Here is a 27,225-nt window from a genome sequence, read left to right as displayed (position 1 = left end):
TTTAAACCACACTGAATTGTAATGACCTGTCAATTGACACAAACTGAAGCTTTACAACATTTTTCTACTCAGTAATTAAACTGTGTGACAATTAATTAGTCACAGAGGTTGTGTAGCAAATCAAAGCCAATACCAAAAAAAAAAAACAAAATTGAAGCATCTCAAAACATGATATTTTCCCAGTTCCAGCAGTTCAGGGAGGTATGTTATAGATTTTCATTGCAATAGGATGTCAACCCAGCCTCAGAACCACATAGCCCTGCCTGTCACCTGGCAAAGAACTAAGCCCTTAATTTCAACTTGGCAATTAAGCATAATGAAGAGCAGAGCAAACAGACAATGCAGTAAGCATCAGGTTACAGCTGATAATGTGTTTTTGCCAATAAATGAGAATTTGCTTTGTTGTTTTTGCCCAGAACCTGCAACACAACCACTTAAGAAGGATGCACAAGAAAATTCCACATTAAAACTTGGGACGTCCATGGGTTGAAGAGCACAAAAATTAGTTTCAAGGGATACAGTGCCTTTGGGATACAAGACTTCCCTACTATTAGTGCAAACACTGTCAACTCCTGTTACTAGACCACAATTTACTACTGTTTTTTGGAACCTCTGCTTCTGGTATTACGTAATTATGTGAAAATCAGATCCTTACTGTACAAAAATCAGTCATTTGTTGTCATAACTGCTCATGACTAGTATTATTCTTTCACACAGTAGTTGTGCACAAATTACTTTTTAAAATTTGCTCAAGTCAAAAGCAAAATAACTAAATTTTAAAAAATTTGTATTAGCAATGCATTTACACTCTAATTTTTATTTTAGCTCCGAGTAATGCAAATTTGATATTAGAAAATACACTTTCACCCTCCAAGGCAAGTATAAAGCAACAATTTAGTTAATATTTCAGTCCCCTAAACAGAGGTAGAGTATGTTCCTCAACTGCAGTAAAAAAAATAATAAAAAGGATAACACATACATAAAATTTTACAAGAATTGCTCACCTTAAAGTAACTGAGACTTCCAAGCAATACCTGTTGACAAACTGTATGACTGCATATTTTGATCAGGAACACAACTTTTTGGACAATGGCATTTAACCAAAGCAAATATCCTCACCACTGTCCCATCCCATGCTGGGAAAGCAAAGGGGACATAGAAGCCCCAGATGTCACTTCATTTGTCACCACATGCCAATAAAGCAGTGTGGTAAATGCAGAAGGCATGTCAGAAGCTGCATGTAATCAGAAGCATCTTAACCCAATCAATATTATTTAGCCTCTAAGAAACTCTTCTTATTGACACCTTCATCAGGAAGTATTACCCACTGACCTTTGAAAGAACTGGATTTCCTCAAATACTCATTATGAAAATACAACCTTATGAAAGGCTGGGTCTGACCTGGAAGCCCTGCTGGCTAATTAACTCTTGCTAAGCCATGGACAGCCCTTACAGCTGGTCTGCAGAGTGTGCAGCTGAGCTCCTTCCTAAACAAGCCACAGATGCTGACTGTGTAGCCAAACAAGATACAACACATTAAGACCCTGGTAGTTTACCCCAGCAGATGTCCCATCAGCTGTGGAATACTGACTGACACAGCTGATCCTATACCAGCTAAGCAAACCCCACTTCTACAAGGCTGCTCTTTAAACCTGCCTATGTGAACACCTTTTCTAGGCTGACATCTGATAAGCATCCTTGGAACTAAACACAGAATACTAACTACATAGTTTGAAAAAGCCAGATATATACAAAAAATTTAGCGTTTTAGGCAAAGGATGAAAGAAAGGATGAATGCCCAACATCTAAGCAAAGCTGAGGTGTCAAAATGCCATTTCACATTTATCTTCAGGAAGAGAAAATACTGAGGCCAATGCTCAGTAGAGAAACCCTGGCAATACTTTCTCTACTGCACCAAAGTGATTCTCCGTTAACCGAATGTCCAGAGGACTAGTCTGATCTCTGCTTTTCCATATGATGCTTCTGTGATGGATCACTTCTCCATAAATTTCCAGTGGAAGTCAGAAACATATGCTTCCCAGAGAAATCAAATTCTGCCACTTCAAGACACAGAACTCAACAGTAAAATCCTAAGAGTTCCATGAATGCAAACAAAACCTATGTTTATCAAAGAATAACCAGACATACACCATATAATCTAGAAATGGGAAACTTGTGCTGAATCTTTCCTATCAAAAAACAATTCATGTCAATCAAACTAGGCAAAACCGTAAGTTCAATGGCATTTCACATCAACTACCTAGCAAACACAAATGCACTGGAAAAGGAACTCCTGCAGGAAGAGATTCTGATTCCATCGTATTTGTAAGCTTTGAAGGTAGCTGTCACCACAGTGACAGCAGAAAAACAACTTCTGCTGCTCTGACTTTAATTGCAGCAGCACAGAAGAGGTAAATCAAATTAAAAAATGCTTTTGTTAAGAAATAACCATAAAGTTCACCAAGACCATTCTCAGCTCTGAAGATAAAGGCAATATAAAGTCAGGATTGCAGGAGTAGAGAGATACAGATAGGCCTTGTCAAAAGCCAGGGACATGATGAAGGATAGTCATAGAAAAAGAAGCCACCGATCACTGGAAAAATACACAATTAAACAACATGCTGTTGAGCACAGCAACAAAATAAGCTGTTGGGGAAAGAGGAGAAAGGCTTTCAATATCAACCCAGTTTAATCTAAACAGATCAGGTAACTTATGAGCAACCTCAGACTTCTTGCTGAGCCTGCCAACAATTCAACTTCTTTGTCTCCCCTTTTACCTTTCTAGTATCTACTAGCAAAAGGAGGACTTAAAAGATGTTTTTTTATTCACTGTACACAACATATCTTGTAACAGAATTAGTCAAACTCTTCTGGTACCATGGAAAGTTACCCAAGACAGTACCTTTAAAATGTGTCTACACAGATCATAAATGTGTCTTCATCACAATCAAGACTGAGAGGTCAAACACTTTGGCAGTACATAAATTACAAGCAGAGCAACCCAACTACGAAAATACACAATTTAATGCCTCAGGAGCTTTAAAATCATGAGACCTACAAGCAAGGGGCTTTCTCCAATGAAAAGATGTCGTAAAACTCCAAATTCAATTCTGTTGACTATGGGAAGTAGAAGGAAATGAGGCTTTAATTTGCTTGTAGAGCTGTAAAAACAGCAGCAATGCCTGATAATTAAAAACAGTACTATTCACTCACACCATCAGTATTTACACAGGATGCTGTCATTTTACTGGGTAACCTACAACTAAGCAAATTAGGGTTGTAATTCTTCTGACAAGTAAATTATGACAGCAGCCTGCTCAACCAATAACACTTTTCAAGAGAGATCCACAAAGATTTTTTTTACCAATTCAATTGTAGCAACATATTTTTTTTAATGCTGAGGCTGCAAACATGGGTTTTCATTTCTTCTTGAAACCACAGAACAAAGTTAAACTCTACCTTAGCTGTGACACCAGCGTTGGTAAGCTATTCTGCAGGAGTGGCTCAGAAAATACCAGATTTTCAAACAGATGCTTGTTGTGCAATTCCCATGTCACCTGAAATTTCTTCAAATGTTCATTTTCCTATAATGATAAAACAACCAGAAATAAACCAAGGTTAAGGAAAAAAGCCAAAATTCTGTACAAGGAAAGAATTTTTTTCTAAAGTCTGATTTCCAACCTACAGGCTGTATGAACCAGCTCAGAACCCTCAGAATTGAAGCAATTTTTAATTACTTAAATAACAATAGCATAATTCCTTACAAATTGTCATGAATTTAAGAAAAAAATCAGTTAATTAAAAAAACAGTCTATATTATTCAAAGCTCCCATTCATTTCTTCACCAAAAGACACATTTTATTATCTGAACCTGTAATTCTCAGATTTCCTTGTCAAATAATTGTCTACTTAGGATTATTTTTCAGTTTTTTAAACCTGTCTAGTATGAGACACATATGCAATATCAACCTGTAATCTTTATTCAAAACTGACATAAAATCAAATAAGCAGTTCTCCTCAACTACAGCTTAAAGAATGAAGTCCTCTGAACAGACCAGACCAACAGCTTACTTCTCTAGTAAGCAGAGCATTATTGTATTTGAGGTTATTTAACACATAATTGTATGTAATTTCAAGAGCTAAACCTTAAAATCATGATCATTAGAACACAAAAACTCACAACACATATAACACACTTTTCAAGGCAGCAAGTTTTCTTACATATAGCCAGCAATATGCAGGTTTTCTATACCAGGACTCACCCACACAGCAGAATTAAATGCAAGCATTCTGGCTCTCACATCAACAAGTGGGCCTTAAGCACTATAACTCCAAGCACCCAGAAATACCATTATACCCTGGAATTTTGAAGTTTTGTTAATAACAGTGGGTTAAAAAAAACCACAACCAAACATATTTATATCAGACCTGACAACAAGATTATCAGCATTTAAAAAAAAAAAAAAAAAAAAACAAGTTGAAACTATTACTCTTAAAAAGGGTGAGTGCTGGGGTGTTTTTCAGTTGCACAAGACACATGTACTTTTTCATTTTGAGTACTGGATGTCTTCAAAATATTTTAAATTTCTATAAAATGCTAATAATTTCTCTAAGTTCACTGAGACAGTTGATTTCTTAAGGAACATCCATAATATGCTGTGAACAAAACAAACAACACATCTACAAATTCTTGTGTATCAGTTTGTGCAGATTATGGTTTTTGAGAGAATTCTCAAAAAGAAATATCAGAAATATAGCATTTTCTTCTCTGGTCTGTATGCTGTGTACTTGAAGGCCCTTCTGTACTGACCAGAGTCTTTCCAAATTGCTGTCAGTGCAATCTGTCATTCCCTGCACTGGTGGGGCACAAAGCTTTAGTACCTGCTCTCAAAGTCAGATGGATTCCTTTGAAAGGAAGGACAACTGTTCATAATTTCATTGAGAAATCAGTTTCTTACAGGTGGAGGTTCAAGGCATTATATGCCTTTCTACAGTATACTACATGCAAAGCTTTCATCCTTAAAAGGAAGGCAGCACTAAGTTTAGAGATCTTGGCTGCCTGTTACATATTTTAGCAGAAAAGATTCCTTCTTCTATACTTCTATAGTGTACTGGTATCTCGAGACGAAACATCCATGCACACTGAAAAAGCTAGTGACCCTACTACCTGTACTGAAAGCTGTGACATACTACTCCATTTATTAAATTTTATTTAATAAATCTAAGAAATGTATGACAAGAGACAGTATCATACATTCTCACATTTCAGTTTCTCAAGGCCATAGCTTAGTAGAAAGATGCTTTCAGTACTGACCGGGATGCAGAAGGAAAAAGACAAGCAAAAATAGGTGCATTTTGTGTTTTCTTATGCTTCCTTTTTTAAAGAAGGAGAAGAATTTGATTTTACTGTTAATTTTGTCAGGAAAGAGGTTGACTAGGGACTTCAAGCATCTTCTGTTTTCTCATGGCTATTATTTCAATTTCCCATACCTAACAGTTTTCATGACTACTAGTTCACAGTAATTGCCAGGAAAAAGGTATGAAATAGTTATTTTCTGATCAGCTGTGTAATTCTGGCACTAATGGGTTCATTACTGCCAGATCCACTCTGAGAAAGCTAAAGGGCACTGCAAACCATTCCGTTTACAGCTGAGCAAGTTGCAATGCAAATCAACCTCAAGAGCAACCTTCTCTCAAGCACCTTGTTAGAAACTTAATGACTGTTAAAAGCAGCCAATAAACAGGAGATAGCAGTGACCTCACATCTGTATCTAAATGATAAAGCTGGGAAAGATAATACAGACAAATTTGCTCAGCAAATACAGAGCACTGACAACAAAAAAAAAACCCCATCAGATACACTCAAGTTTCTTAGAACAGACATCTTCCTTTGCCAATTTAATTTTACTGACTTACTTTATTAGAGCCCTACCTCTAATGAAACCCTGCTTCCTCTCCACTTTATATCCTCACCTATGGCCATCATAGTGTATGTTCCACCTATTTTTTCCTCTCTTTACCCATCCAGTCACTTTCACCTAACTGGCAACAAAATCCAAATTCCCCATTTTAGCCACCTTTTTTTTTCCTCCTTGCATGAAGCTTACACAAGAAAAGGGATGGACAGGATGAGGACATTAACAAAAGATGCACAAGAAAGGATTAATAACAAAACAGGATTAATAACTTTTTAGGACCTTAAAACAATACAATTACAGAATTTGTTTAAGGTATTACTTACCTGATGGACAGTTACTCAAGAAGAAATTTTTTAAAGGCTACTGCCTATTTTATACCCAAAAATGTAATCCCAAGTCTAACATCATAACCAGTTGACAAAAAAAGCATTTAAGGAAGAACTTTAGAAATAATAAGTCACATTGCAGATTAATTCTGAGGCAACACAATCTCTTCAAGTTGCCATCCTAGATAGCAAGTGAAAAGTTGAACACGGAAACAATACAAGTTAGTGCTACACACAAGTTGATGTCACTTAATCATAGCTGTCAAGAGACCATTAAAGATTAACAGAGAAGTGTTTTCCACATTAGGATATCTAATATTTTGAAAGTCTGCTTAAAGATGTGTTTCAGGGTAAGTACCACAAACAACATCCCACCTTTTTCTTTGTGAACAAAAAATAATTTCATCAAGCCACTGTAAGAGATGCCTGCTTCACACTTCTGAATATTTAACTGCATTTTCAGAATCTCCCTGTCTCTAAGGATGAGCACAAAAAGAACTTTATAATTTACAACGACAGAAGACACCTGAAAGAGCCCAGAAACAACTCTGTCAGCATTAGCCCTGGCAAGCAGGAGCACAAAGGCTGGTTTTTCAGTCTTACCAGAGTAACTAGGAAGGCGCTGATTGTACACGCTGCCTGACAGAGTGCACTGTACTCTTCAAGTAGGAGTGAGATGAACTGCTGTGCCTGGGGTGGCCCTTCTGTTGCTAACGTTGATGCAACCTTAGATCCCAGGGACAAGTGTCTGAGCAGACGAACCTTCATTTCAAGCACATATTCCCTAGCTTGCTGTTCCAATCGTTGGTAAAGCTGGTATGGATCTCTTTCACAAAGCCTTTATTTTTAGAATTATTTGTGATGGAAAAGAAAAAAAAGAAAGAGAACATGTAATCAACAGTTTTCATTTTCCTAGAAGTATTTACCAGTTACCATTATCTTAACCAAAAAGAACCTCAGTGGCTCAGATTTAGAGAACTACTTTAAATCTCAGAGAACACAGTCCAGTCCCTTACTTCTACACTTATGGGATGGAGCTCCTGTGTCCCTTTAGGACTAGGATGCCCACACACCTGAGGACCAGACTGATTTAGGACTTTACAATTTCACTTCAACTTGTGAGCTCAAAATCTTAACTCCATTTGCACCCTGTAGGCACCCAGACACTTCAGATATGTTTCTTCACAACTTTTCCATGTTGTTCTTAACAAGAGATAAATTTGTGTCTACAGAAGAAAAAAAATGAACACAATGGCTGCTTTGAACCACTTGAAATAATTCAATTTTACCCTAAATTTCTGTGCATGGAGTTTAAGCATGCACAGAATGCTTTTTACAGCACAGGGGGGTAGGAAGAAGAAATGGGGTAAGTACTTAAGAGTTAGGTGAACAGAAGACTGCAGTCTGCAGCTGTCTAATCCATGCTCTTCCCTCACCACTCACAAAATAGTCCTATCATACTGCCATCAAGTATTCCAACATACAATAGGGATATTACTCAGCACCACTACTTATTCCAACAAAGACAACCAGACACTCCATTTTCTGCCAGCTGTGTCTAACAAGAGCAAAGCATGGAAGTGGGAATTTCTGCCTTTCAAACAGAGTTACTCAGCCAAAGCATGGTCTTGTACATGCTACCTAAATGGAGGACTTTTTTTTTTTTTTTTAATGCATTCAATACCTGCATTGACTAACTTTGCAAAAAGTTCCGCATGATACTAGCGTGACAGACTAGACACACTGGTGCTGCCCAAACTACATCCTTGTGTTGTTTTACATTTTATAGAACATAAGGAACTCAACTGAAAAATAATCCAACTGACATTTAAGGGTTCCTCCTTTGAGATCCTGGTTCTGTCTTCATATCTTAATTTTCTCTCTCAGAAGTGAAAAACAGTTCTGAGTAATGAAAGCTCCTGAGTACATGAGAAAGTTACACAGAGTATGTTCTGATTTCCAAAATTTTTCCATTAAGGAGATGCATAACATCAATAACCATTTTAGCTGTGATTCAGTTTTAATTACCAACACACTATGAAACATTGAAACATCTTTGATTTCCAAGTCTATATTGTTTATTTAAGTGAACAAAACATGCAAAGTGTGACTAATAGGGAGGGACACTATATTACTCTGCTGTACACAACTCATGTTCGAAACCAAACAAACAGTCTTTATACAAGCAAAGTGCAATATGCTGATTTAATTATTTATTAAAGCCAGTTCAGATGTACAGTCATATTAAGAGCAGTGCTAGATGAATTTCTCTTTCAAATGTGTCTTTACCTCACCAGAACTTAGGTTCAACCAGAAATTGCACATGAGAACTACAACTGGTCAGACTGCTCAGATCTCGGTACATTAAACACATATGGAAGCAAGGAGAACAAAAACTCCTTGACCACACATTCAGTTAGAGAGAAACTGAGATGATCCAACTGGAGCCCTTCAAGGTTTGCCACACTATTCTTAAAAGAAAAAAACTCACCACTGTGGATCTCATCAAGCCCATTTTCACTTCAACACCTACAAAAGCTACAGTTGTGACTTCTAAATGAAATTGGAATCTACCTCATCTACTGATTGATGTCCAATATAACTTTTTTTTTTTAAATTTCTTCCAGGTGTTACAATCACAGTAAGATGCAACCACTAACTACAACTACTAACTCAGGCTAGTTCCACAAGGTAAGATTTTTCACGCGGGGCAATTCAAACTTAACACTGTTTTATGAATAAGGCCTTTTGAAGAACAACATTCTGGGACACTTTCATAATTATATATTCATATTACCATTGCAAACAGCATATGAATTTAATAGCTTCCCACACATTCAAACTAGCATTGAAAAATGCTGAATAAAATAGAATTAATATTCTTTTAAGTAATATACCTATCCACCAGCTCTTTCATTCCTTCTTTATCTGGTACCAACGACTGGTCTTGGTCATCAGCCAAAGGGGTCCCAGCTTGACGGTAAATACACCGAACCATGTATCTGACTTCAGACCAGTAATTCTGAAGCTGCTGGGGTTCACGTTCAGGCTCTGCTGAATTTTCTCTGCATGTGAAGACAAAAATAATTACCCTCTACTTGTACACATCACATAGGTGTATTGATCGCTACTATTTCAGAAAAAAAAAATATATCTGAAAATGCCTAAAATAAAGTATGATACCGGGTGAATATTGCCACTCAGAAATTAGTTACTGTCAGACAACCTGTTTCAAGAGTTTAAGCATGCACCTACAAACAAGCCAGAACACTGCCAAAATCTGACAACAACCACCGTGCTACTGAGGTTGAGTTCAGTTCTTACCTGCGTTCATTACAGGCCTCACAGTTGCATGCTATGTCTGAAGGAGAGGAATTGCTCAGATCTGCAGCAGGCACTGTCTGTGCACCAACAGTTATTCTTCCTCCTCCTACAGATTCCTGCTGTGATCCACTGTTTCCAAGAGGCATGTGCAAAAGGAAATCTTGGCTCTGAAAAAAAGAAAAAAACAACCAAAAAGGTAGCCTTCAGTTTGTAAGGTCTGAGATATTATTAGGCAGGCAAATATTAAAGTGGCAATTCTTCGGGCTGCATATATTCTGGGAGGACACTCAATCAGGAACAAAGAATTAGTCTTTCAAAAGCCTAATAAATGCAAGAGATGGAAAGAGACAACCAATGATACAGAGCTTCATTTCTAATGACCAAAGTACACTGGTTATAATTATCACCTTTATGTACTCCAGCATAAACAATGAACTAAGCTAAAGGAAGGCTTGCATCATCCTCACTCAAATCATAAAGCAGCACTATCTCCTCAGTTCCATGTAACTAGTACGTTTGGCTTCCAGAGTTTAACAACCTCTTCTAGTAAAAATCATAACATCTTGTTTGAAACAGCCAGACATAGTATTTCATAGCAATGGATGTCAGAAAGCTGCTGCCATTGGAAATGGCTCTCCTGTGCACAGTGCTGTTCAATTCTAGCAGATGACACAGACACTCACCCAAGACTGCTGCTATTTTCATCTCCAGTTTCTCTCTCTTCTCTGTGCTCCAGCCCTAGCACATGCCATGCTTCTCTCCTGCACCCTTCACAAGTCTGCCACCAGATTTCCCTGGCACCAGGAAGAGACCTCTCACATCAGTACTGTGACTGAAGTTGTTTTTTTTTTTGTGCCCCAAATCCTGGATCAAGGTGCACATAGGTAAGAACAAACCTGCATGCAGCTGCTACCAAGCAAGCTAATGAGAGCAATAGCAGTCTGAACACAGGAACATCTACAGCAAACCACCTGTACTTGCAGTCACTAGTAAAAATTTTTTTTTAGCTAACTTTGGCTTTTTTCCCAGCTTGCTTCTCGAATTTGACTAGTAACCTAATTCATATAGTTGTGTTTTTAAGTCAAGCTTCCAATCTTGGAAAATCGATTTGCTGTCTGCTTTTAAAAATTCCTCTTAAAAAAGAAAACAGTTGCCAAATTAAAAAAGCAATGTAAATTTTCTTTCTACTACTGAAGTATCTGTAACTTAAAAAAATGTGTAGGAAACAAATCCTGCCTTCCTGGCACACCTAGGACAGTATTTTTTTTAACTAGTTTCTTAAACAGAGCTTAAATGTATCTAAAAATTTGACTCAATTGAACCATAATGTGCCTTGGTCTTGCTGTGCTTTGAACTCTAGGAGGTGTTTGCCACCCTACTACCCCTATAATTCCCTTAGATGTAACCTCTCTTGATTAGTTTACTACCTTTGTTACTAGCAACATGATCTGTACACACAAGTTGCATACAAGTCATATACTCTTAAGTTTTCCTTACAGAAAAGTCCTTAACTATACTTTTAACACAAGCTTAACAACACCCTCCATACAATCTTTTTTGACAGTGATTTACTGAAATAAAAACGTGTATGTGCCCACGGGTGTGTGCACAGCCTGTTAGCTCTCTGCATGGAGATGTCAGCTGCAATCTACAGTACCTTCCAACTATCCCAAGGGTGTGACTTCCCAGGACAGCTGTGAAAACTTGGTTCTGCAGTAACAGTTTACCTCTAATGTGGTTTTACTGGACCTGTCAATGAACTTGTGGTATCTTCCTGCAACACTAAGCACAGCTCTTACATGAGGTTGAATCCACAACTTGAAATATTAGCACCACATATTAATTTGGTACTTGCAGTGCTACCAAGACTAGGAAACTGTTGCATTCATGCTATGCAAGGTTGTGCTTCTTTATTAAAAAACACAGGAAAGAAAAGACAGCAAAACTCAAATCTGCAGGGAGGTGCCAGTGCAAGTGCAGTGACTCAAGAAGCCCACTGAAAGAAGGAAAATTCAGATAGTTTACTTCACGAAGAGAGGAAAATGCAATATGAGCAGGCAGAATACAAAAACGTTTAATGAGTAAGGTCATGTTGGTAAAAGTAGAAATTGTAGTTAAGTACAGGGGATAAGGACAAAGCTTGAGATCCAGTGAATTAAAAGCAAAAAACTCAGTAAAAAACAGATCCAAACCTTGCTCTCCTTAAGACTCCACAACTCACAGCCAGAACTCCTTACTTTTGGAATAACTTCCCTGTTCAGTTTAAATAAAACCAACTCAAAATTGCCTAAAATGCTTTTTACACATTTTCAGTTCTACTGGTTCCAAAGCAAAAATGACATGCAGCCCATAATTAAGCATCTTCTCATTCTACTGAGGTACTTGAACTTACCACAAGAGACTGCTCTATTGTAGCATGCCTCTCCTCCTTTTCGACTGTTCTCCGACAGTCTGGACATACCCACAGTGGAAGATGCAGCATATTGTTTGCTTTTGGAGATGAGGAAAGTGCTGTTTTGCTAGAATTTTTTATTCCGCTCTCTGAAAGCGAAGTATCTTTTCGTTCACTTCTACAAAGAAGACAATGCTCGCCAGTCGTATATGGTGCCCTTTGGCCCAAGCCAAAGGTAAATGGTGTCTGCAAACAAATGTTTTGATAGATAACTGGTTATTCACAGAATACATATCAGAAAAGCTATTCTGATATCTGAAACAGAAAACAAAACCCCCAAATAAGAGAAGATTACTGGAACAAAATATCATGTAATGGCAGAGTCATGGATTTGCCCAATTTTATTACAACTACCAAGTCTGCCTTAATTAGCAACATCTTCTATATAAGCATCACAATAGTTTAATTCTTTGTCAAAGAAAAAGCAAACTTTAAGTAATCCAGGCATTGCTCTTGATGCTGCTTCAATCTCAATACTAACAAAAAAATACAGCTTTAAAGATCTTGTAAGGCTGAACTGCACAAGCACAGCTGAATAGCTCTTTAGTGCAAAGGAGCAGTCCAAGCTAAACCATAATTCACTCTCTTCTTGTCTTTAGAGCAACAACAAATAAATTCTCTTCTGCTGACATCTAAAGAAAAACAGCAGAGCATTACCTACTCTGATTTTTGTGTTCTTCACATTTGTAAAACTCACCTATTGTAAGACTCTGCAATATGGAAAGGAGAACTAAGAATTTTAGACATAAAACCCCAAAAGACACACCAATTTCATCTCCACAAATATCTTCCTATCTTTCAAAAGTTCATGAGAAATTTAACAGATTTAGTAAGAACAGCTAACCCTTACTCACTGCTGCCACTTCTAGAATTTGCACTAAGCACTAAGGCAGGAAAAAGAAGACAATCTTTCCCAGAGTCTACTGCAGGTTTTAAGAAAACCTTCTCATGCAGGAAGACTCCCTCTGCCAGCTGAAAGGTCAAGACTGACCAACTCTTTTATAGGCTCTACAAGCACCAACAGATTTCCCAAGTTAGACATTCCTCTTGGCTGACCTGCACTCAACTGAAGATCTCATTCATGCCTAAAACCCCTGCATGCAGGAGGCCATGGCTGCTTATCCGTTAGCCCTGAAAGTTTTCTTAAATTAATTGTTTTTGAAGCCAGATTAAGTCCCTGTTGGGAAGATGACATCTTCATAGCTATCTTGCAGGCAAATCCTTATGAACTTCATTTGCAGGACATCTTCCAACAAGTAGGAAAAGAAGAGGACAAAAATGTAAAAGTTCAAAAGCTAAGACAACCTGACACTCTTTTGCAAAGGTAAAGGTCGTGGCAAACACAACCACTCTGCAGGGACTTGTAGAAAAGTTCAGATGTGTGTGTGTGTGTGTGTGTGTGTGTGTGTTTGTGTAGCTTGCTTAAAGCTGCACTACAATCATTAAAAAGCCATGGCAAACACAGCAGGAACAACAGTCTTGGTTCTGGCCAGACTCAGTAAAACCCTAACAATCTCCCCACTGGGCCCTTAATAACAGATGTGAACCTCACATTAAAGCCCTTGGTTCCTCGAGCACAATGCAAATCAAGAATGAAAGTTGCAACTCTGACAAAATCTAGACCATAATCATAATCATACCTGTTATGAATTTATCCTACTAAAATGAAGCTATAAATTGCAGTGTCTTATTTATTTAAAACATGAGAATGCAGTGATTCTTCATGTGACCATTTCAACAGGGGCAGTAAACTCCTGCTGGATTAGGAAAGCTCACAATTAGGTTGCATTTTTATGTCTCTTCAGTGTCATCAAAGCAAAGTGCATATTTTGTGAAAAGCAAGATATTTTTCCAGTAGTCAAGCTTCAAAGAATGTGGGATGCATCTCTACAAGAAAACACCAAGTCTCACTTTCTCTCTGAAACATGTTCAGATATAACATTCATAAATGAAAGCTGGAAGTAGGACAAGCTGGAACAGAAATAACTGCATCTCTGCTATGTATTTAGATTTATTTCCAGGAATAACTCTATTGCCATAGAACTGCATAGATTTTTTTTTTTTAACATCCATATCCAACTTCAAGCATACTATAAGAATAAAATTTCACTTAAAAAAAAAAGTTTCCAATGCTTTTTAAAGTTTGAATAGGAAATAATCAGAAACTGACTTCAATTAGCAATATGCCAATCTCACATAGCAATCTTTCTGAAGAGTTTGATTTAGTACCTTTAATACTGTTTAATATCTTATCCCATTAGCAAATAATTCTGCCTTTATATATACCCACAAAATTTGACAGCACATACCTGAGAAACACCTGTGAATTCTGATCCAACAGAACTGTCTGTAAACTGTGTACCATTCAGTGAAACCTGGAAAAAAAGTAACAACAGACTGGTGACAATAGCTGAGGTAATTGCTAGAAGAGCTTTATAAAAATTAAAATCATCCTCAGTATCTGAAGATTGATTCAACAGCTTTTGAAATTTGAATCATTGTTCAACTGCGAAGATGGTGAAATCTCATTTTCTTTTGTAAAAAAGTTCTACAGATGCTAAAGTTTGGATTTTAAACTTTTGCACTATAGCTGTTTCAGCAGCAACTTTGAGCTGAAAACAGAAAAGTCATAAACAAAACTACATTCTTCCTTCACTATTTGATTGTTTGCATTTAGCTTTTAAACTTGTACTGTAAATCAAAACAATTAACAAAGATACTTGCTTTTTGAAAGTTGAATACCATATTGCTTAGAAAAATAAGCAGTATTAACCAGAAGAGTATTCCACAGCAAGCCTCCCAGTGGCATTCAGCTATTCCAGTGCAGCAGCTTCCCTCCTGCCCCGGGTTATAACCCACACAGAAACCTCTGAGATCTCTTCTACACAAGTGCTACACAGACTACACCAGACAGCAATGAACTGCCCTTTACAAGCCCCAAGTGTTCTCCCACAGCATTATTTGAGGACACTAAATCAAGAGGAAAGTCAAGACAATGTGAGAATTCAAGTCAGTGACAATGAAGAGCTCTAGATCATAAGAACTTGAAGAAAAGACATTTCTAAAACGGGAAAAGAGAAATTTTTGAAAAACAGGAAAGGAGAAATAAAGTCAGTCAATTATTTTAGTCTGTTCTTCTTAACCCTTGGTTGAGCTTTTGCATTTCAGATTTTCTCAATTCTCATGCCTCTGTTCCACCTTTATCATGTTTTTGCTAAACTCTTTTTTGCCCTCCAGTTTCCCACCTATTGCTGTTGGGTATTAGTGTTTCTAAGACTACTCTACAGACCATAATAAAACCAGTCTATCTGACCAAGAACGCCCACATCTTATATGTTTGTATTGACAGCATTCAAAAAACATTTCTGCCCTGTGGCCAAACCATCAACTCTAACTGGAGCTGTCCTCAGTGCAAAGGAGCATCCTTCAGTTTATACATCTCACAGCATTCCCACCTGCTCAGTTTAGAGACAGGGAGATTATTGCAAAGACACTGCCTTCAGGTGAATTTTTCCAAAGGCAAAGTGGGGGACTGCCAAATCACTGCTAGAAAAAATACAAATAAGAAATCACACTTCACTTCCATACCCTATGCTATCTTTCCAGAGTAGATATTTAAGAAAAAAGACCTCATACGCAAGTCAAGCATCTCAGGTCTAAAATTATGGGAACAAAAATACTGATGTGGAACAAGTCCCCTGTTTTTATTTAGACACCTTCCAAAAGAATATGCATATATAAAAAAAAATAAGGGTTGTTTGATTGAAAGAAGTCTTCTTCATCAAGAAAAGAACATCCTCCAGTCTGGAGGTCCACTGATTGTTGACATGCATAGACATTCAAAAACAAAGAAACAAGTACAAAAGCTTAGAATGAAATAGTTATCTGCAGTTAAAAACACATTTTTGGAGAAAATAAAAAAAAAAGAAATTTATCCAAAGGCATTACTTATTCATTAAGGGAGTACATTTACCTTCTTTACATTCAAGACAGTGATAATGAGGAACACATGAGCCATCACATTGAAAAATGCAGGCATTGAGTGACCAACCTAAAGGTACTCAGAAATGGTACAAAAGGCAAAAACATTGGGAAGTTTTTTTAACCACTAAATGTCACAGGAAGCCAAGACAAAATACTGAATATCAGGAATGACTGCATCATGGAACAAGCTGTCAGAAAAGACATCCCTTGATCCTAAGCACTGTGCAGCATTTGCTAACAAATATTAGTGTAACCCATCCCCAGAATTTAATAGTGACCTAAATACCTGCAGGAGGAACAAACACCAAGGAATTTAAAAGAAGGAGTTGGACAAATAGGAGGAAACCAAGAGAATAATCAAAAACTGTCTGTAGGCAATGAGATAGAAGACATTGTATGAGAGGCCTAGAGGAACCATAAAAATTACAGAAAAAACATACTTAAATGGGGATGAGTAATGACATGACAGGCAAGGAAGGAGGAAATGGATAAATAACATATTAGAAAAAACATTAGAAGAATCTTGTAAAAGTTGTCCAAATGAGGCTCAAACAATAGCAAGTTAAAAAACAGAAAGAAAATATGGGACAGTCTCACAAATAATTTAGGGAGAAGCAAGGAGGCTCTCAGGATCTGTAAGGCTACAGTAAGTAAACAAATAGAAGCATAAAAAGAAAAAGAAAAAAGCTTAAATAACCTAAAGTCAAGGCAAAAATCACCAAAATTATTTTTAGTATGTTTATGTTCATGAGGGAGGAACTTAAAGATATTCTCCCAGTAAAAGGCCTTTATGGAATATTCATTAGAAGATCTGCTTCAAAGCAAAGCACTGCTAGGAAAAAAACAATAGAGAGAAAATGGACAAGTGAAAAATTAGCAAACCATCAAGAGTAGATGAGATTTAGCCAAGAGTCCTCAAGGATCTCAGAGTTGCACTAATAATTTCAGTATGTTAATGCTTGCTTTGTGCTTCACTAGTACTAGAGAAGAAAATTATTTTTAAAATTTATATATTATGCTTTCAAAAGACAAATTACAGCCATCCGAAGTCTTTAACAAGAAAGTGCTTGAGATGACAAAGTTAGCTAATAGCACTAAATTCTTCATGTAACTAAAGAGACTGGCAGAAGGACCTTCCAATATCTAGTTACTGTGCCATATGTTGACAGATATAACTCTGTGGGCAGAGAATTCAAGTGGAAGCGACAAGCTAGACAGCTGTCACTTCTGGATTACCCTAACTTTTTATTTCATTTAAAAAGCCTTATTTTTTAATTCCTGAGTATCCTTTTAAAATTATTTTCATGTTTTGTGTTCTAAAAAGCTACTTTGTGAAGGTAAATGCCATAATGAAGGCTGACATGGATGATGAAGAACATTTGAATCTCTGCAAGCACTCTTCACCATAATGAAAAGTGTGTGTATGAAGTACTTCTGTTCTTAGTATTAATTTTATCTACAACAGAAAATATATTGGGAAATACATCTTGTGTTTCTTGGAAGTTACTGTCACACAAACCCACCTTCTCCAAAACTGGACAATAAGGCATGTAACATCCTGGCAACAGCATAATTTATACCAGAAAGCATGAAGAAAGAGGGAAAAAAAAATTAAACAATACTGCCTGATTACACTGGAACGACCTTGAAGAACCAGTTGAGCAATTAGAAAATAAGTACTCAGAGACTGCCATAATTTGCTCTAATAGCCTGTCACTATTGAAATCAGACCTTCAGGAGGCTGAGTGACACATTACTAGACAACACACCCCCATCTGTCTCGCAAGTGAAGCCTTGTGAAGCCACACAAACATCATGAAAGTGAGAGTGATGCAAGATCTCAGGAGAGCTCAAGAAAAGAAAAGCACAGGAAGGAAATTTAGATTCAATTCACCATCACTGAACCCTAAACTGAAAAGGAAAAAAAAAAAAGGCAAGATGGAATCAAAATTCCTCCCAGAGGAAAACAGCAAGGATAAATTGCACTGATTTTCCCAGGTGCATTAGGAAAGACAAATCAGAAAAAAACCCTATGCTACCAAGAGACAATTACAGCTCCACTTACTTCTACAAGGTCCTAGTATAATAATTGTATTCCATACCACTTGAATCAATTATTTTTATATAGGTAGGTGAAAAAATAAGTTTGTTGAAATGTCTGTCAGTATCTGAGTAACCCTAAACAAACTTAAGCCTGCTACTCCTCCCAAAACCCATCTAGATGTCTTGTCCATGCCACTGGTTCTCCTGCCTGCATTTTCAAGCCAAAACCCATTTGCCACAGCTCTCTCACAGCAGTGCCTGGAGCAGCTCTGCCTTGCTCCCACTGCCATCGCCCACCACCACTCTTTGGTGGCAGCACTGTCAAGTCCCACTCTCTGCTCAAAACCTCCCTCCCTACAGCCCCAGTGAACCTCCAGTCACAGCCTGAGCTGTTTCTCTCTTCTCCCAGACACAGCTGAATTGGTGAGAGAACTGCTGCTGGCAGCTGAGTGATGCTTTCAAAATCCTAAGTGACTTGCAGATAGGAAGAATAATTTCTTTATGCCTTTAGTTCAACAGATAGCAAATGATCTGATTTCAATAAGAGAAAATGTAGGATCCTTCCTCCCTAACCCAAACTGACTTAATGATAAGCCATTGTACAAGTCAAATGTCTGGTGGATGAGGGGAAAGAATGATGATAAACGTATCAGAGACATTCAGCAGTAGGTAACAAACAAAATCTGATGCAGGACACCCGGGGACTGGTAAAACCTCCAAAGGCACACAGGAAGATTACTGTACACGTGCACTGTAGTCCTCCTCATCCTCTAGAAGCAAACACTATCAGACAGGACAACACCGTGGCCAGCACTCTAGCACAGCAAGATTTTGGGGTTTGCTTAAAACACTGCTCCTTAACACAGGCAGGAGTGACTGCAGCCTCTGCAGAGACAGTAGCCTCTGCAAAACAGCACATAGATATTATGATGTAAAACACAGCAAGTGAACTATCAACACTTATCCCTTCCCTAATCCTCTCCTAAGTCCACATTATACCCAGTTAACATCTGGTACAACCCAGTTTTTCAGAGGAAGAGCACACTGAAACAGTTCTACTTGGCAGTGTCATCATTCCTGCCTATGAGATTTATTTCAACATAATCACTATTTTTCATTTGCTTTAAGAAACCCATGAGCATTTTTAAAGGCATCAGAAGCACACTACCAAGAAACTAAGCAAAATACTCCCTGGTTTCTCACAGAAAAGGTTGTTTTGGTTATATTCTGGACACACCGGTGCCATGCACCACCTGAAAGCAAGAACTCCTGGACCAAAATGCTATAAGCCCTGCAAGATATTGGCTACTGCAAAACTGAAGCAAACCAAAGCATACACCCAATAAAGCAGAAGATACTCCAGAAAAACAGGTATATTACATTATTTTTTCATCAAAGTACTTGTTAAGTACTGAAATACGATAATAGTAATAATGAATTATGGAAGTCTAATATTGAAAGAAACAGTCCAGGGAGGTCTTGGAATCAGATGAATGATTACCCAGAACTACACTCAGGAATCCTCTTGGACATGATGACCACATCCACATACTTATGGTCAATAACAACATGACCAAGAAATGCAGACGTGTCCTCTACCACAGCATGCCTGGGCCTGCTGTGCTCCAGCTGGGCTGGCCCAAGATCACTGATGGTCCCTGTCCACAGTCATGAACCACAGTCTGACACCCAAGTGGAGGTGAACAGGAAACTTTTCTAATAGAAGGGAAGATAAGAACTTTGCAGACTTCTTAGTTTTCATTTTTAAATAACCCCCCAAAGAACAAGAGCCTTTGTAGTAGGAAAGCATGACCTCTAAAAAAAGCATATTAAAATGGTATTTGTAAAAAGATTAAAGGTAAGAGTATTCTTCCTAGCACTGGAGCAAGAAGAATGCAAAATTAGCAGGCCCAACAGCAGGCAGGAAAATAATCAGTAACATGCAACACAATTCCAGGCTCACTGGCACAGCAACATTCAAGCAGTTATCACAGTCTATTATTATTGGATTGGAGGAAAAAAACCCAGTATTTTGCCATCAGTTTTACAAAACTTAATTTCAAAGACTTTTGAATCAATAGCTTGAAAATAGGTAAATGTTTGATGGGCAAAAGGGAAAAGTTTAAAGGTTCCTACTCTATAGGTAGCTATGGTTTAGCGTGAAGCAGTAGTGAAACATTTCTCAATGGGGGAGGAATGAATAAAGTCCACCAACTAGTTTTATTAACTATAAAGATAAAAGATGAAAAACTACCATAGTATCCCTCCCTGACCTAGAAGAAAGACTGCTTTGCTTAAGAAATGGGCAAATATCTAAATTTTTCATTTCATAATCACACATCTCTAGTGACACTGAACAGAACATAGCTGTACATCCAAACACAGACTTGCTTGCCAGGGAGTCCCAGGATTGTAGGACAGACACTGACAGATGAATTACTGATTATCTGCAACAGTCACCAACAGGGAAAATTGTGAAGGCTTCCTATGCAAAAAGATCCTTAATTTTACTAAGGGTGCCAGAGTACCAAATAAAAACCAGCACAAGGAAAGGCAAGGTGATGATAATTTAACTTCAAATATCCCTATTAAGGCAGCCAACACCTGATTTGGCCAACTGAGTAACTCTGCAGACTAGCAATTCATTTTACCAAACATTAACCTTTCCCAGCCTAGCCTGAATTATTCTAGTGTAGTCCACACTCTTGAGACTGGAAATGTTTTAATGAAGAAAAAAAATACACCTACGTCAGTGATACCACAAGTCAGCCCTTGGTACTCCTTTGAAAAGCTACTGGACTATACAACTTCAGAGAACATTTAAATCTTTATGTCAATTATCAGGGATATAAAAAAGTGAAAGCTGAGAAAGAAAAACCATTACAAGGAGAGTTACAAGGCTTTTGTGACTCCCGAATATAGATAAACCAGCTTTTAGATATGAAATAATTTGATGAATAATATGAAAAAAAAGCAGGAAAAACAGAAGTTGCCAGAAGCCGAACAACAGTCAAGAGAAAAACATTCATGAGAAGCTTGTCAGAGCTCCAGAGGGCAAAAGCTCTGCACATGAATACAGCCAGCATGCTGACTCAACCCTTACTTACACTGATATCTAGTGTGCAGCACATCTGTGTTCAACAGTTGCAGTACTTAGCAGAAATCATTAAGAAGCAAATTTGCTGCAGAACACCACGAGACGCATCAACTAGTTCTGACAAACCAGCATGTTATGATTCATGTACCATCTTGTGTACATGCATTTGGATGGGGCAGGTTGGAAATCCTGTGACTGTAGAGCCCACTGGCCCTTTGTACCATGCTCCCTCCACCATGCTTAGCCAGAGGGATATCACAGTCAAGGGCTAAACACAGGAAATTACCTATAAAGATGCAAAGAGGAAGAGAGACAATGCTGGGTCTAAGAAAAATGGTTCATCCAACTTGAGAATTCACACTTGCTTTGTTTGCAAAGACTAGCAAGAGACAGAAACATGCAGAGCAGAGAGCCAGTGTTACACTCAATTACAAACCTAGATACTTGCAAGGAGCTAACAAGGCTGTTGTTGAAGTCACTCAGTTTAGCCCTCCAACAGATAAAGTATGATATTACTTCATATTAGGGACAATATACTAAGATAAAGATATCTTTGACAATAGACACTCATCATATTAAACCAAAATTAGGTACTCTGTATCCAAGCATCTTCACGGAAAATACTTATGAGCAAAACTGTTCCTCTCCCTTTTGAATTGTGCTACTGCCAAAATAACTTTAGTAAGATTCCAGGTTAAATCCTCTTTAGCCAATATAACTAATAGTCTTCTTACACAAAAAATGAGGAAAAATACAAATAAAATCAACATTGTGAGATTTCAGTAATTTTAGTGACATTTCTATGGCAATTTTAATCTATTTTATGTAATAACATTGACTTCCAGTGTTTTCCTTATTAATCACACCACTACAGAATCTGACTAATCTGCAAGACAGGTTCTCGGAAGGCTTCCCTTCTTCAACAAGTTATATTATTAAAACTTATCACTTAGCTTTTTCATAGTTTAGTAAAAGTTTGTCCTAAAGTAAATTGTTGATGTCAAGCAAGCCAACAAGCTGAGGGTGGGGAGGTTTAATCTAGAAAGTTCCACTACCTTGCATTGTAGGTTATGAAGCAAGCGTACCATGAAAGGCTCAAATCCCCAAAATTATTCCTCTCCCCACACCCCCAAGACCTCAAATCTGAATTGCTTCTTTTCCAACAGTGATATCCATTAAGACCTTAGATACTAAGTCAACATGTCAATGGAGTTTTCAACAAACTGAAATTATTTCAAAATTATACTTTTTCCAGTTTAATTCTTTGTTTTATAGAAGTTCAATCAACAGAGAGGAATTACAGAAGTACAGGTAGTTATTCATATACATGACTTGGTTGAAAACACCAATACTTTCTGGTTCAGCAACAGTTAACGAGTTAAGAGTGAGGTCAGGGTGAGTGGGGAGGCTGCCCCCACCCCACCCATTTGGGGGAGATATCCTAAATGACAAGATAACAAGATATCCAAGATTACAAGTGCCTACTACCTCCTGCTAAAACTTAAGTCTAAAGATATTTGGCCAACAAGACTTTTTCCCAAAGAATTTTTGTAAGATGTAAGTATATATAGGCCTATGACAGGGATGGGGGAGGAAGGATAATAAACCACCTGTAGAGCTGTTTTTCAAAATGAGGCATATTAGTAGGCTGAGGAAGTTAAAGGCATCTTTTTCTCCACAGTTTGCAAGAGTATTCATCATGCACTGTCAGCTTCTGTTGAATCAAATACATGGATGACTTTTTAAAGTCTGCACAAAAAGTATACATAATTAAGTTTGTGTTGTGTTCTTGTTTGCCCAGACATACACAAAACCTTCAAAAATAGAGCAGGGAGGAAGGAAATTAGACAGCATTGGACAATGGAGAATAAAAAAAAAACCAAAACAGTTCTCTCTCTACTTCAGTTCTGTAAGACTCAAGTCCTCTGAAAATTAAGTAAAATCACCACCTCTGGTAGATTTACACAGAGCCGATCATTTACCTGCTGTATTTATTTTTACTTTGGATCCTCAGTGCCAAAATAAAACAATTCTACTGTAGCACAGTAATCAGAACAGACAGAAGTCTAAATAGCTATTTAAAATTAACAAACCCATCAAACCTGGACTGACAAAAATCCATACTTGGAAACACAGCCATCTTAAAAGACATGATCTACGCTGCAAAGAAAGAGGCATGAAACTCCCCAGTGAAAGTTATTTTTTTCCTCAGTAGTACCACAAAGAGACAACTTTGAAGCAGTACTTTGAAAAGAACACAGATACTCATACTCACATAGATACTGTTACTCTGTAATGAGTTTTAAGGAAACAACATCTATATTCTGTGCCATTCCTCCCACACGTTTTTCAATAGCTCACTCAGTTTTCTTTTAGCTGAATAAACCTAAACTACATCCTTCAGGAAATGAGCACCTCTTAGGAAATAAGTTCACAGGTTATAGTGCCACAACACGAAAATGTTAGCACACACAAAAAAAGCCATGGTCTCTACAGGAATTGGGAAGAACTCAAAATCCAAAATTAAAGAGATGAAATTCTGATTTGTAGCCTCTTACAAGACAGAACAATCTACATTGATGTAACTGTTTAAATGGAAGTTAAAGCAAGGTTGTACTCAAATAAGTTCTTATCTATTCTGCTTTATTGAACAAAGTCAAATGACTTACTTGGTCGTTAGTTTGAATGATGCCAACTTTAACTATTTCTTCCATGAAACCCACAGATGGTTATATTCATCCCTGCCTCAACCACTGCCATAGAATTCACCTCCCCTGGTTTTTTATTTTAAAAAGCTTCATGTGACAAGTGATGACTATCAAATAATACCCTAAAGGAAAAAAAAATATTAAGAAATGAACAGTTATTTTATAGAATGGAGAGTACAGACCTTACCAGAAGTCCCTGCTCTGTTCCGTGGATACTCTTGAGTTGAATTCCACCGCTAAAACCAAACCTAGATAAGCTGTAATTCAGAAATGCATCTAAGCACTGCCTGGCACATGATCTCACAAAATTTGTCCTGATAAAGGCCAAGGACCTTCCTGAACTAATTACTGTTGGATCCTTTTTCCATAAGATATGATCTGGCATAATCCCTATTTAAAAACTGCAAGTAGCAAACCATCTCTAACAGAATTCATCTAGGCCCAGAATCAAACATCAAATGGTGCTCTTCAGCATTACTTTTATCCTGTTATGCATTCAGATGCTTTTTTCTGATGAGCCATCTTCTCCTTATGGTCCAAGAAACTGGAAAGGGTTAGACAACAGGCCCTTGGAAGTGAGGGACACAGACAATTACATCACTCTTCCTACAAAGTACTCACAAGAACTGGTAATTCTGGAAGAAATCCCTGCCAGACACCCAACAACCTCCCACTTGAAACCACTGTGAAGAGATGAAAGGACCACGATAATTTTAAATTTTTTTTTTTAATTCACAGAATATTGTGCACCCAGACAGAGGTCATCAGCACAGCCATCCTAAAGGTGACTACCAAAGGCACATGAAATTCAACAACACTTCCATGAATACTGTTTGCAGCATATGAACAAATATTGGGTTTTGTCAGGCTCAGTGTTCTGATTATCCCTCTCTGAATCACTGTATCCCCTAGAAGCTTTATCAATACAATTTTATGTTTTCTTCCAACACTGCACAAAAGAAAAACAGCATTACCACAGTTCCCTAAAACCCACTAGCAAACCCATTACTGAAGGTTTTCCATGCCAAAAAGCTGGATGATCCATGTCATCTGGGAACAAAAATACTCCTATTGCATTTGAAACTGAATAAGCTGAAGTCTCCCTAACTTTTTCAAAAGCAGTGAACAGTAGGTGCAGCACAGGCCCACCCTGAAGGCAGAACTGCCCAGCTGTCTCCATGTCCCTTCTCAAGGAAGACCTATGTGTCCAAGCAAGGGTTAATAATGCCCTACTGATTTGACTGCTGTCTCTGGTGGTTAATGGTTAATTGCCTTCCAGGAGAGAAGGATCACTACAGGAGAAAGCAACAGATCCCTGATGCCATGAAAAGTGCCCATGCTTGCAAATCCCAACTTGTCCTTTTATCTTCCTTTGAACCTAAAACCATCTGTCTTATCCCACAAAACTGAGAAGTATCAGAATTACAATTTCTACCATGCTCACATTTATAAACATATATTAGAAAAATATATAATATCTACCATACAGAAATACATACTGCATTGCAAGAAAGGAGAGATTTTGTCCTTGGAGAGCAGGAGGGGGAATTAAAACCTAAACTTATGATTTTGCCCAACTGTCAAGCTTTACTTTGCAAACTGCAGCACCACTATTTGTCCAAATGGAAGATGTATCTGATGAGCCATTTTCTCATACCATCAGAGGAAAAATTCACTTCCATGAAAAAAAAATATTTGGTCATTAAAAATAATTTTTAAAAAAAATCTACATTGAAGCTTAAGGAATTAAGTTAAAACAGAACTTAGCACAGAAATATTACAGCCTACTTAGCATAATGAATAATGACACTTCAGCAAAGAAACTGTGAAGATAGTAAGACTCAAACCCCCACATTTTGAAGTAAAATTCAAATACAAGTCAAAAAGCTGCACTACATAACATAAGCTTGTGTTCATCTTTTTTATGTATTTCTTTTTCTCAAAGAAAAATGTTTTTAAACAGAAAAAAACTCAACCAACTCAAATAAGCATGAGGCTATCAGCTCTTCAATTGTGTGACACCAAGACAATACAGCAGGGCTATACTTGGGCAACCAATGACCTGGCTGAAGAAGACCATTTATTGAGATTAAAGCCAATAGAATTAATATCCTTATCTTCTTTGTGTTTTGCATTGCACTGATCTGAGGTACAGCATGTAAATTAAGAACACATTACTAGAAATGGTTATTGGTTATTTTTAAAGTATAATCATGCAGATGCATATTTAATTATTTGTATTGATGATTCCATAATTTCTTCTGTTTCATTACAGTCAACTCATTAGTCATAGTTTACATTTCCACTGTCACAATTTTTAAATTCCCATCTCCTAATCAAAAAATTGCACATCTTAAAGGTGCATTAACACTGAAAAGCAACTCATTCTGTATTTGCAGCCAAAGAGCCTCTCTCACATTAACTTTCTATCAGGATTGGGAAGCAAACAGGGATTTTGTTATACCAATGGCTGATGCTCATCACTGCAACTGTGAAAAGGAAACACAATTCCAAGAAGCGCGACGCTGTTTTCAAGAGACACTAGGAAGGAAGTATTAGTGCTGCTTCACAGCCCACTGGAGGAGACCTCATTTGGTCAACCTCCCTCAAGAAATGCCTAACTGGAACAGACATGGTGACAGCCAAACTCGGTCGGCAGCAAGAGGCCTGCCTCGTTCAGCTTAGCAAAGCAATGCAGTTCTCTGTGAAGGTACTGGGGATGGGCAGAAAACAATTAAACTGAGGACACGGAAGCAGAGTCATGTGTCCTGGAATGCACTTGACCTGAAGGACAAGACTATCAGCATGAAGGACATGAAGTAGAATTGAAGATACGGACAGTGAAGATCTATTTCAAATTAAGTTCAATCAGCTAGTGAAAGGCATTTTACATATTTCTACAGCTAGACGGAATCAAAACAGCTGCCCCGATCCCTTCACATTTTTATCGCCATTCACATGAAAAAGCTTGCTTTGCAGTCACCCAAATACATCTGCAACCCAATCGTAATATAAGAGCTGCCTTTGTCTTCTGGGTGTTTTTTTCAGCAGCAGAGGAGAGGAAATTTGTCTACAAGAGTTTTTACAAAGCTCTTACATACCTTTTAAAACTGCATTGAAAATAAAAAGAAAAAAAAAGTATTTTGTGTAAAGGTATGGACAGTTGGCAAAATAAAGCAAACTTGAAAACCTGAAACCAAAATAAAATCATAGGGGAAGGAAATCTGGTCTTTTACTGGTGGATGTGCTGGAATTAATTGTATTTCATGAGTTTCAGCACAGCATTAAATGCTATCCCCTAGATGACAAGTGAAATGGCAGCAAGTATATAAAATAACAGAACTAGCTTTAATGCAGACAAGCTTGAACTTGA

The 27,225-nt window shown here is 37.6% G+C and overlaps 1 protein-coding gene across 4 annotated transcripts in view; it reads right to left on the bottom strand.

Annotated features, from left to right (window-relative positions):
* Positions 1-27,225, bottom strand: part of FAM193A (family with sequence similarity 193 member A) — a 76,629-nt gene that overhangs the window by 30,719 nt on the left and 18,685 nt on the right. For all 4 annotated transcript variants that reach the window (XM_062492636.1, XM_062492637.1, XM_062492639.1 and 1 more), the window contains exons 2-7: positions 14,330-14,395; positions 11,961-12,206; positions 9,569-9,735; positions 9,142-9,309; positions 6,848-7,082; positions 3,460-3,584 (exon numbers count right to left, since the gene is read on the bottom strand). In XM_062492636.1, the coding sequence (XP_062348620.1) occupies positions 3,460-3,584; positions 6,848-7,082; positions 9,142-9,309; positions 9,569-9,735; positions 11,961-12,206; positions 14,330-14,395 (1,007 nt within the window). The remainder of the gene's footprint in view (positions 1-3,459; positions 3,585-6,847; positions 7,083-9,141; positions 9,310-9,568; positions 9,736-11,960; positions 12,207-14,329; positions 14,396-27,225) is intronic.

Source organism: Cinclus cinclus, chromosome 5 (genome assembly GCF_963662255.1).
Source record: "Cinclus cinclus chromosome 5, bCinCin1.1, whole genome shotgun sequence".
Classification (NCBI taxonomy): Eukaryota; Metazoa; Chordata; class Aves; order Passeriformes; family Cinclidae; genus Cinclus; species Cinclus cinclus.
The sequence above is the reverse complement of the archived record's forward strand: the minus strand, read 5'-3'. Positions and strand labels throughout refer to the sequence as shown.